The sequence below is a fragment of the Peromyscus maniculatus genome, chromosome 3, assembly GCF_049852395.1.
Source record: "Peromyscus maniculatus bairdii isolate BWxNUB_F1_BW_parent chromosome 3, HU_Pman_BW_mat_3.1, whole genome shotgun sequence".
Lineage (NCBI taxonomy): Eukaryota > Metazoa > Chordata > Mammalia > Rodentia > Cricetidae > Peromyscus > Peromyscus maniculatus.
The window spans coordinates 167526217-167539117 of NC_134854.1; the positions used below are offsets into that span (position 1 = coordinate 167526217).

The 12901-nt window shown below is 39.8% G+C and overlaps 1 protein-coding gene across 1 annotated transcript in view; it reads left to right on the forward strand.

Moving 5' to 3' along the window:
* Mrps35 (mitochondrial ribosomal protein S35) overlaps positions 1–12901 on the forward strand; it is a 32395-nt gene that overhangs the window by 4905 nt on the left and 14589 nt on the right. The window contains exons 2-4 of the mRNA XM_006986654.4: positions 721–758; positions 2910–3077; positions 6088–6148. Coding sequence (XP_006986716.1) covers positions 721–758; positions 2910–3077; positions 6088–6148 — 267 coding nt within the window. The remainder of the gene's footprint in view (positions 1–720; positions 759–2909; positions 3078–6087; positions 6149–12901) is intronic.

The following is a 12901-nucleotide window of genomic DNA, read 5'->3' on the forward strand; positions in this document are numbered from 1 at the left end:
GCTGCAGTGACCTTCATTTCTTGTCCTTTGGTTTTCTTGAATATAAGTGGCCTCTAAAAGGACAATAATGATACTTGTATTTGAAATAATAAGAAAGGCTAAATGAAGTGATAATGAGTAGTCTAGCGTAGACTGTACATGTAAAAGTACTTAGTAATGTAGCTATTTCCACAGCAAAGCATTCATTACAGCATGCATAAAATAAGCTATGTTAAAAGTACTTTTGGTATGTGAGGACTCATCTTCTACAGTCCTGTGACTTAAGTGTTCTGTTCATGAGTTTGTTATTGGTAATTTTTGTCATTGGACATTTCAAATCAGTTACCTTTAAAAATTCAAATACTAAGTATTTTAATTTGAGAACATGAACCTATTGTGCTACAAACTTTAAAATTAATGCAAGTATTTTGTTAGCTGAGTGTGGATGCTGTACTCCTATAATCTCAGCTCTTGGGAGACTGAAGCAAAAGGATTGCAACAAGTTAAGGACTAGCCTGGGTTGCGGTGTAAGACCCTCTCACATAAAGGGAAGGCAGTATTTCTCTAGATGATGAGTTCTCTGTATCATTGCCATGGAGTTTCTTTGTTCCCACTTTCTGTTTTAAACTTGAAGAAAATAGGTTATCGTTCCGTTTTCATGTTGGTAAATGCCTTAAGTTATGTTAGAACTGCAGGCCAGTGATTTTGAACAATGCTACATTATAAATTTTTGTCTTTTAGGTCCAGCATCCAGAAGTGAAAGGCCAATGAGAAGAAAGGTACACATGTATTTACTTTACTTGTCTCTATCTTAATGATTTATGAAGTCCTAAAATGAGGCCAAGGGTACTGCCAGAGGAGGCTTCTCAAGGTCTCTGGGCAACTGCCATAGCCCTGTTAGTAGTTAGTCTGAGAATGCATCAGCTTTAGGAGGTAGACTCACTCATACATGCCCAGAAAGCAGGTGCAGAGCCTGAGTACAGACTCTGATGGTGCCTTCTGCAGTTAGCAGTAATCTCACCAGTTACTCTCCTCTGAGCATCTTTGAGACTTAAGGCCAGTTGTTGTTGGTTGTTTTTTTCTCTTTTGGGAGACCCAATACCCAGCTCCCAAATAAATTCACACACAGAGGCTTATTATTACTTATGAACAACCAGCCTTAGCTTGGCTGGTTACTAGCCAGCTTAACTTTAAATTATCCCGTCTACCCTTTGCCTCTGGGCTTTCCCCATTCTCTTAATTCTATAAATCTTACTCTTACTCTGTGGCTTGCTGTGTACCTGGGTGGCTGACCCCTGATGTCCTCCCCTTCTCTGGCTCTGTTTTGATCCCCTCCATCTCTCTTTTTCTTCTATATATCTCTGCCTGCCAGCCCCTCCTGTCCGTTCTCCTGCCTTGCTATTGGCCATTAATTTATGCATGTGTATTTGTGTGTGTGTGAGTTTATGTGCACCACATGCATGTCTGGTGCTTGTGCAGGCCAGAAGAGGACATCAGCTTCCTGGAACTGAAGTTTTGGGTGGTTGTGAGCCACCTGACGTTGGTGCTGGGGACAGAACTTGGATCCTTTGCATGAACAGCAAGTGCTCTCAGCCACTGAGCCATGCCTTTAACCCCAAGCCCTACTGTTTGTATGGAGGCCATCCCCTTCTGTGTGACACTTTTAAATACACACACGTGTGCTAATGCGATTTACTAAGCTTTCAAGTCATTTATCTCGGGCTTGGAGACATTTATGTTTTTAAATCTGTTTAATTTTGATTAGTTTATCTCAGAGTGCCTCTTCTATATTATTAAATTTTGAAATTGTGAATGTGTATGTATGTGTGAGTTGTGGTACCTGTATGAAGGTCAGAGGACTACTGGAGGCAGTTCTCTACTATGTGGGCCCCAGGGGTTGAACTCCAAGTAGTCAGGTTTGTGGCCAGCACCTTACTTGCTGAGCAGTCTCACTGGCCACTAAATATTTATTCTCTCTTACCTCCCTTATTCCCAAATTCCTTCCCACTACCCCACCCCTACTGTTTCTTCCTCCTTTTGAGACAGGCTCTCCTGTAGCCCAGGATGGCCTTAAACTTGCTGTGTAAGAAGTATAACCTAAAACTTTTTTTTAATGTTTAAATATTTATTTTATTTTATGTGTATGAGTGTTTAGTGCATATGTATGTATGTATGTATGTATGTATGTGTACCATGTGTGCCTGGTATCCAAGGAGGCCTTAGAGGCTGTATGTGCTCGTGGCTGCTGAACTATCTCTCTGTCCCTGGCCTTGAACTTCTGATCATCTCCTAGGTGCTGGTGTACAGGTGTGTACCATCATACCTAGTGGCTGGGGTCCAATCCAGGGCTTTGTGCATGCTAAGCAACACTCTGCCAACTGAGCCACATCCGCAGCTCTGTCTCCAAGTTCTTACATTTCTTTGTGTGTTGACTTACATCATTGAGGTTTTAAAAACTATTTTAAAGTATACTTTTAAAATACTTTTTATAAACTTCATAAATGTATTTCATAAGCTTCACAAATTGTTTAATTCTTGTGAAGGAAATGTGACATTAATGGAGAGCTTGTCATAGTTTGAAGCATCTATGCAGAGATATTTATGCTGAGTTAGAGTTTTTTATTTGAGCAACAAATTTGTTGGAAATGAGTCTTTTACTTGTCATATGTGTATGTAGTGTGCGGGCGTATGCGCCACAAATGGAGTGTGGAAGTCAGGACAACCCTGTTAACTTGGTTCTTTCCTTTCACCTTGTAGATTCTCAGGGTCAAATTTAGGTTGCCAGGTGTGCACAGTAAGCACCTTTCCCCATTTCTCACAAGCCTGGAAGTCAGTGTTTTGCAGCTTTTATGTATCTTAGTTACAGCTTTTGTCTTAAAATTAAAGAATATGTTGATATTTAAAAATTTTAAGTATTTCATGTTTCTTAGGCACTACCTCCTAGGACAGAGAAGATGGATGTTGACCAGGACTGGCCCAGTGTTTACCCTGTTGCAACGCCATTTAAACCCTCTGCTGTTCCTCTGCCTGTTCGAATGGGGTATCCAGTAAAGAAGGGCGTGCCCATGGCAAAGGAGGGGAATCTAGAGCTTTTAAAGGTAAGTGGCTGGTTCAGGGCTCAGAAAGCTCCTTGGTGGGTGTAGGTGGACTTTTCTGTCCCACCAGCCAACTCCCAAATAACCACACAGAGACTTATTATTAATTATAAAGCCTCAGCCAATAGCTTAGGCTTGTTACTAACTAGCTCTTTCAACTTAAATTAACCCATATTTCTTATATACACTCTATTACCACATGGTGGTACCTTTTTTCTGCACGGGCATGTTCATCTCCTGCTTCCTCTGCATCTGGCTGGCGACTCTGCCCTCCTTCTTCCCAGTATTCTTTCAGTCTGGCTCTCCTGCCTAACCTCTTTCTGCCTAGTTATTAGACAGTTGGCTCTTTATTAAACAAGTGAGAATAAAACATCTTCACAGTGTATAAAAGAATTATTTCACAGCACTTCCCCTTTTTTGTCTAATTAAAAATGAAGGTTTTAACTTTAACATAATAAAACTATACATAACGAAAACAGTTATCAAGTAAGAATTACAGTTACAATATTCAGTCCATTTGTATTTGGCAAATTTAGAGAAAATATTATCTTTGTGAGTCTAAAGTTTGTACTTTACCTTTTATCATAACTAAAGAAAACTATTAAGTCTGACTCTTTAGTCTTTAACTCTATCAAAGACCCCAGAAGGAAGTACTATAACCTAAGGACTAGGACAGCCGGCCGCCTGGACAGTAACCCAAAGTTCCTCTGCAACATTGGGGTACTTATCTTTCTTTGGCTTACCGGCCTAGAATATCTGACAGGCTTTCCTGTGAAGCAGGGAATTCTGAAGGACTGTCTTGGCAAAGTTCAACAGTTGCTTTTCTTTGTGCCCTGCTGGTCCAGTTTGGATAATATACTGTCAGCATTTGAGGCAAGGGCAGTGTTTTGTTTTGTTTTTTCCCCAAATGGCTAGCTTTTGCTACAAAGAAAGTAAACTCCATGTGGAGTTTCTTTGATGCCCATAATCTTCTCTAAAGTAGATTGGTGCCGCCAGGAGCAGACATGTCTCACTGTCATGAAAAGCCTTAGGTTATTAGAACATTTTAAATGCCACATTCTGTAGGTCTTTGAAGTGTTTGAAGACCGTCTCTTTATCTAGATAAATCTTTTTAACCTTGAAAACATATTTAACATGACTATTATAAGTTTGATTATTATAGATGACTAACTACTAAACTCATTTCTTAATTATACATTACATTTTTAAATGAGTTGCATAAGCACAATGCCCTAAGCAAGAGTATAAACATACATACAGTATAACAAAAATAACTTCAAATTTGTATCAATAAACCAAAATCGATACCATGTAAAATATTTTGAGATTAATAGTTGTTTTATTTTTGGATTAAAGTAGATTCAATAATCTACCCCTTTTTTTCAATCATTCCTATATCTCCTCCCCCACCTTTTTCTTCAGAAAGAGATCCTTGAATCTAACTCATTTGTCTAGTTTTTTGTTTTTTCCCCTTTTTGGTCCATGATCAGTAACAACTTATAACCAATCACCCCTAAATGATGACAAACATAACCCATCTTTTGAGCTCCTTGCTCAAAACATAACATAACCCATCTTTTGAGAATGTGGGCATTGTTTTCTCTAGACTGCTTCCTGCTGTTTGGGGACACTGGCATCTTTGGGGGAACCTTGAGAAAATAAAGACAATGGTTAAGTCTTGGCTGGATTAGTCTGTGAGGCCAGATCATCTCAGCCAGCAGCCTTGAAGCTGTTCTGGATGTGGAATTCTGAGGAAACTGCAGCAGAGGTGCTCTGAGATGTTAGATCACCTGGGCCACCCGTTGTTATTGGTGTCTGGTCCCCTTGCTCTGAAAATACATAAACTTTTAAAGGTAACATGCATATCTGCATTAATGCAAGTGTAGACTGTGTGTTGTTCACAAGTTAGCCAAAGATAATATTTTTGTTTTATGTTTGAGTAGGTGAAATACATGTTACGTGTCTTCTAGTTTTTCTAGGTTTATTTCTTTATGTCTGTAGCCAGAATTTTTTTTTTATTTTTACTTGTTCTCTTTATTTTGTGCACCTTTGTCCTTTTCCATTCCATTTGATGCTCTATAATCTTCTGTGATATGTTATTGTTTATAACAATGATCATTTATATGAAGAATATAACCTCTTCACTAAACTGGTCAGTTAAGAGCTGAGTGTGGTGGAGCATACTTGGGAGACTGAGGCAGGAGGATCAGGAGTCCATCATAAGTTCCAGGCTAGTCTTGGCTACAGGAGACTGTTTCTCAAAAAATTAATTAATAAATAAATACAATCAACTATCTAGTTGAGATTTGCTAGCTTTGTTCATTCAGTTTATAAAATGTTTGTTGTGTGCAAAGCAAAAAGAATATACCAAGTTTCTTGGAGGATTGGGTGATTGACAGATTGGTATCCTTACATGCATTCAAAAATCATTATTATTATTGTTTTTTGGACTTTTGAGTCCAGAGTGACCTTGACTTCACAAACTTCCTGCCTCAGTCTCCCTGAGTGCTAGAATTATAAGTGTAAGCTAACACCCTGAAGCCTTTGGTTTTATAATGGAATTGCACATGAATACTGTAGATACATGACATAAAGAATGCTATGAAAGTGTTTATTTTTTTTAACATGACTGCTGTCTTGTAAGACATAAAATGAAAGATGTGTGCCATCTGATTCTGATGTATCAGAACTGAATCATATAGAATCTACTTCCTGACTGATGTCTGTGGTCTGAACCAATGCTGTAGAAAAGCTGTTGGACTTTACTTTCATGATTTATTGGGCCTGTGGTTTAGTTTATAAGAATATGATCCTATCCGTGTGTTGATGATAGAGCCAGCATGGTGGCGTAGCTGTAGTCCCAGCTACCCAGGAGGCCGAAACAGGAAGGTCACTTGAACCTATGAGTTTGAAAATATCTGGGAAATATATCGAGACTTTAGCTCACAAAAAAAGGGAGTGGGAGGGGGAGATTTGGCTGTAATTTATCCTTTTGAAACATCTCTATTTTTAGATCCCAAATTTTCTGCATTTGACTCCTGTGGCGATTAAAAGGCACTGTGAAGCTCTCAAAGGTAGGCTTGCTTCTGGGAACTTGGGACTGATTTTAACATAAAACAAAGAATCTTAAGTCTAATGAGATACAACTTTATGTTCTGAGTCACTGTCTCTTTCCTTTACTTTTTATTTTGTTGAGAGGGTCTTGTTCTTTGCTAGGTAGCCCAGGGTGGCCTGAAATTTTATGTTATGTGGTAGTGCTCCAGGAAGGCACTACCCTTCTGCCTCTTTCTCCATTAAACAAAGATTTGTAAGTAGTTTGAGTTGTTAAGTGTGTAAGCAGTTTATGTTTGTTATTATTGTCACTGTCTTGTATTTGGGTGTTTTGCCTGCATGCATATTTGTGTACCATGTGCATGCCTAGTGCCCAAGGAGGCCAGAAAAGGGTGTCAGATCCCCTGGAACTGGAGTTATACATGGTTGTCAGCAACCATCAGGTACTAGGAGTTAAACCTAGGTTCTTCTTCTGGAAGAGCAGCCAGTGTGCTTAACTGCAGAGCCATTTCTCAGCCCTTTTATCAATAATTTTTTGCTGAGCACTGTAAACTCGTCAAAAATAAATAGAGGTTGAAACCAAGTAGACTGAGTAGACTGAGCCAGGAGGATGGTCAGTTTGAAGCTATCCTGGATAGTTTAACAGAATCTCAAAAAAACCAAACTAGCAAACAAGACAAAACAAAAACAAAAAACAAAGTGAAGCCTTAATTTTTTTTTTTTAATCACCAGATGGTAGACTGTTTTACCCTAATTCCATTTTACATTTAAAAATAAACACCATTGTGAATATTTAATACATTCAGTGGCAGAAGCAGGTTGTAGACGGGTTTTTCTTTGGGCTGCCAACTCGCAAATAACGACACGGAGACTTATTAATTATGAAAGCTTGGCTTTAGCTTAGACTTGTTCCTGACTACTTCTTATCACTTAAATTAGCCCTTATCTTTTAATCTACATGCTTTTACGTGATTCGGTTACCTTTACTTTGTGCTGCCCATCCTGCCCTCCAAGCCTGGCTGGTGACTCTACCTTTCCTCTTCCCAGCAATCAGAAGTCCTTTCTATCTCTCCTGCCTAGCTATTGGCTGTTCACACCAATTAAAGCAATCACACCAATACATCTTCATACAGTGTACAAATATCCCACATTTCCCCCTTTTTGTCTAAATAAAAAGGGAAAATTTTAGTTCTTAACACAGAACAATCATTAGGTAAGAATTACATTCACAATGTCCAGTCCATTTGTATTTGGCAAATTTAGAGAAAATACTCCATTATCCATCCTATCTTGGTAAGTCAAAGCTTTGCACCTAATTTACTTTCTATTCTAACTTATTTTACCAGTCCAAAACTTATCTTTTTAGACCTCAAAACACTTTCTTAGATAAACAACTTAAGCTTTTATGTCTTTCAGACTTATATACTTTACATTCTCTTTTGTGAGTTTCCTTTCTGAATTTGGTAACAAGGAAAACTGCAACTATAACTATCTACTGTTTAACCTCATCAAAGACCTGAGAAGGATTTAATATTACCTGAGTATACAGGATGTGCAGAGCAAGCAACTTCCAAAACTATAGAAACAACAAGAGATACCTACCTGCCTGCCTGGACAGTCACCTAAGATTCCTCTGCAACGTTGGGGACTAGAATATCTGACAGACTTTTTTGTTAATCAGAAATTTTGAAGAACTGTCCTACCTATCTTGGCAAAGTTTGACAATTACCTTCTTTTGTGTCCTGCTTGTCCAGTTTGGACAGCATACTGTCAGCAGTTGAGGCCAGGGTAGTTTCTTTCCCAAATGGCTAGCTTTGCATCATAGAAAGCAAACTCCATGTGGAGGTTCTTTGGTGTCCATCATCCTTTTTTGAAGTAGATTGGTGATGCCAGCGAAGATGTGTCTCATTGTAATGAAAAGCCTTATGTTATTAAGACATTTTAAATGCCATATTCTGTAGGTCTTAAGTGTTTGAAGAACATCTGTCTATATAGAATATATCTCTTTGACCTTGAAAACATACCTAACATGACTATAAGTTTGATTATTATAAATGACTAACTACTAACCTGCATTTCTTAATTATCCTAAATAGTTAATAATAATAGCTTTCAAGGACTTGAAGTTTACATTACATTGTTAAAGGAGCTGCATAGATACAATACCTTAAACAAGAGTAGAAACATATATATATATATATATACATATATACATATATATACTATAACAAAAATAACCTTGAATTTGTATCAGTATATAAAAATTCACACCAATGTAAAATAGTTGTTACTAGTAGTTGTTTTTTTAGTTCAAAAGTAGACTCAACGATCCTTCCTTTTATCCTGTCATTTCTATACTGTATCCCCCTTTTCCCTTCAGGAAGAAATCCCTGAATCTCCTTTGCTCAGCTTTTCCCTGACCATGACCAACTTTCAACCAACCCCCTAAATGATGATAAACATCCATAATCCATGAACAATCAAAAATCACATATTCTACCTCTTGGGAATGTGGGCATCATGTTTTCAAGACTGCTTTCTGTTGTCTGAGGGCTATAGCATCTTTAGGGGACCCTGAAAAAAATGAGATAATGGTTGAGGCCTGGGAGAGCTAGTTGTATTATTTTTTGTTTAGTTTCTGTGTGATGGGAAATTGTAGAGCTTATCTTGGCTGGAGTAGTCCGTGAGGCTGGACCATCTCAGCTAGCAGCTTTGAAGTTGTTCTCGATACAGATTTTTGTAGAAACTGCAACTGAGGCAGGCATTCTGAGAGGCTGGGCTACTTGTCTTCATTGGTGTTTGGTCCTTTTTTTCCTGAAAGCACACAAACTTTTAAAGGTAACATATCTGCATTAACACAAGTATGGAATGTGGTGTGCACAAGTCAACTAAAGTTGATTTTTTGTTTTATGTTTGAGCAGGTAAAAGTCATCTATTAACTTTATAAGTTTGTTTGGACTGTATAACCAAACCTCTATCCATGCCATATGAAAGAATGGCATGTAATAATAAGTCATGAGAACCCTGTAGCCAACAAGATTTATCATGTCTCATCTAGTCTCAGCTGTTCCCATAGTAGAGGGATCAGCATATACATCACCTGTCCTGTAGTTTTTTGGTTTCTTTTTTCATGTTTGTAGCCAAGATTTTCATGAAGTCTCCCCCAATCAAATCTGATATTTATTAATTTTGAAGAGAACCATAACTTTTTGTTCCTGTGGAAACAAAGGCATAACCCCTACCTCAACACAATATATTTTTGACTTCCATTTTGAAGTTAAGATAGTCTTAAAATATAGAGGTGGGTTTAATTGATCGGTTTCCATAATCCACTGTCTCTCAGCAGCTAATGATTTTTGTACATTATTGAAAAAATTTAAAGTCAACAAAGCACCATACAGGATCCAGACACCCTGTTTATTTCCCATCTTTACACGACTTATTCTTTTTATATTACTTTATTCTTTCTTTAAAGACTTATACTATTCATTTGTTTCTATGACTGTCTCCCCCCCCCCCTTTTTTAAGTATCTAAGCATATTTTCAAACATACTGTACCTTTAGAAGTTTTCTGTGTCTGGACCTGGCTTTACTAAGTACCTGCAGCATTCTCTGACCATGTGAGACAAATCTTAAATTGCCATGTCAGCAGCTGTGTTGCTTAGCTTAGTTTTTAAACATTCATTCATTCATTCATTCACTTATTTGAGACAGGATCTTGCTGTGTAACCCAGGTTAATCTGAAACTTGCCCTATAGAACTGGCTTCCACCTTGCAGTCATCTTCCTGCCGTTGCCTGCAGAGTGCACGATTACAGATCTGACCTGGTTAATTGTTTAAAACATTGACAGCTTAAACGTGATACATGTATGTGGTTCATCAAATAGTAGAAGCCTCCTGCTATTCCATCCCTGCCTCTCATCCCAGAAAAATCTTCTAGTCATTCCTTAGTTCTTGTAATTACTTCCAGAGCACTGCATTTATTTGTACCAGTTCTAGATCTGCTGACTTGGAGCAGCGGCTGTTGCTCCTTAGGCATTAGCGTATATGTCATCCACCTGCATGGTGGCTCTCTCCTTCCCTCATGGATTATTAGTATTTTCTTGTCACTGTGACAGAGTACCCTACTGAAGCATCTTGCAGGAAGATTTGTTTGGGTTCACAATGTGAGGGTTCTAATCTGTCACGGCAGAGAGGGTGTGGCTGTGGGCTCCTGGCTGGCACAGCTGGAGTGTAAAGTGTCTTACTGTCTGACAGAGCAGGATGCAGAGCGAAAACCCCACCCAGTTTCCTCCAGATAGGCCCTACCTCCTAGAGGGGGTTCAACAGTGTCCCAAAGCAGTGCCACCAGCTCACACAGATGAGCGTGCAGAGGAATGCCACGCCCCACAGCAGCAATGCCGTGAAGGCAAACATCTTCACGCAGGTGTGTTCACACAGGTGTGTGCGCGCGCTGCCCCGCAGCTGTTGGGATTCTGTAGTTGAAGAATTAGTACCTTTAGATAGGACCATCAGCGAACACCAGGATGCTATCAGGCACTCTTCGGTGCGCAGAAAATTTGTTCTGGCTTTTTAGGAAAAGAACAAAAGCTAGGGCATTTCTAAAACTGACAACTTCCAAATTGATGTCCCACTTGACACAGATTGAATTCCACGTTTTTATCTTATAAAAGCCAGTCCACAAATGCATTCCTATAGACCATGGTAAATTACATTTTTCATCTTTTTAATATTTAACAAAATAATTTTAAAATTAGATTTTATTTATTCTGTGTGTACGTTGTTGCTTGTGTTAGAGCATGTGCTTGCCGTAGTGTGCATATGGAGGTCGGGGCAGCTTATGGGACTCAGTTCTCCCCCCATCGTGGGGTCCCTGGGATCAAGCTCACACCATGGGGTCCCTGGGATCAAGCTCACATAGTCTTGGCAGCAAGCATCTCTGCTAACTGAGCTGTCTTGCTGACCCCATTTTTATTTTCTAAACATTTTTAAATGTGTTGCTTGTATTCTAGCAACTGATTGTTTTGATAAAGGAGTTCTCTAATTCCTAAACTGAAATCAAGGCTTCTATATAGCATGTTCAGGATAGCAGCACTGTTTCCTACAGGGCGTAAATGAGCATTTTCATGTTTCCTTAATTACACTTCTGCCATCTCTGGCTTGAGATTGCATCTTCCAAAAGACTCAAGGTTTTTCAACATTTCTTCTCAGTTTTCTTTTAAAGTAGGTCACTTGAGATTTTATATCTAACTTGCAAATGGAAAATGTGAAATGCAGGAGTTCAGTAATTTACCAAGTGGAGAAGTCAAGTAAAAGCCAAGACTTTTGAAAGTCAACCCGCTGCTGTGCCTATCAGATGAGGCGCTAATGGGTCTATTATGTGCTTTCTCCTTGGCTGCGTTTTTTTTTTTTTTTGTTTTTGGACATATAATTTAGGTAATTTAAAGTAAAAACTATAATTATCATCTGGTGATTGAAATAACTTATTTGCAGTTTAAAAGAAAAAAATATTCTGTGCAAAACCAACAGTCTGTGTACTTAAGCAGACTGGTCTCTTACAAGTGCTTGGCGGCCTGCGTCATGGCGTAGAATGCTGTCTGAGTCCACAGTGGAAATGATGGTCAACCCTGCCCTGCTTTTCCCTTCTTCACATCAAAGTATTATCCGTGTCAGAGACGTCTCCCTTCCCTCAACACAGGCTTTGGGATTGTCATCTTGTGAGGGTTTGTTCTGTTTGAGACAGGGTCTCGCAGGGTAGCTCAGTCTGGCTGGCGCTCCCTGTGATGGTCAACCCTGCCCTGCTTTTCCCTTCGTCACATCAAAGTATTATCCGTGTCAGAGACGTCTCCCTTCCCTCAACACAGGCTGTAGGGATTGTCATCTTGTGAGGGTTTTGTCTGTCTGAGACAGGGTCTCGCAGGGTAGCTCAGTCTGGCTGGCATTCCCTGTGTAGCCAGGGTGGCCTTGAGTTTATGACCTGCTGCTGCTGCCTCGGCACAAGCCACTGATGGCAGAGAATCTTTGTAACTCAGAGTGACATCTTATTGACTCTGACCAAGCCTAAAGGGAGATAAACAAAGTACGACTGTTGGGAAATTGGGGAAATGTCACAGGAGAAGGGCCTCTCAGTGTCCCCCACGTTATCTGTCCACAATGATGACCAGCTTCTCTCACAGTGTGCTTTGCAAGAGGAAGACAGACATCTGAGGTCTGTCTATAACTGAGGAACCGATTGCTTTTCATAGAGTGGGGCTCTTCAAGGTCTGAGAAGCGCCCCCAGGATGAGAAATCCTCATCCTCAGCTAAAAGCCATGTCCACAGAGACTTGGCAGGAGTGGGGCAATGTGAAATCAGATACTCATAACTGGGGAGCTGGCAGCCACTCCCCATGAACAAATTGGGATCGAGTTTATCCCTCTGCTCGGGGAATGAGAGAGCCCTGTCCATAAGTGCTTGGACCAGACCGACCTTCTGTCTGGGGTATCTTACTTGAAGATGAGGACAAGCTGTTTGTGTTTTCCATTTTACCGCACTGGCTCATCGGGGTCACATGGAAGAGCAGGAGTTGGTGTGGGGACCCTCTTAGGATGATGTAAGTCGGTTTCGGGAAGAATGTTGGCAGGACTTGGCTCCTCCGGGGTCTCAGTTCCTGTCAGTTGATCTTGTCTGGTCATGTTGGTTTGGGAATGAATTAGCAGTGAACTCTGGGCACTGAACTGTCTGCCGGTTGTTGGGAAAGAAGAGTTAAACAGCAGCTGCTCACAGAGCCTGGCACG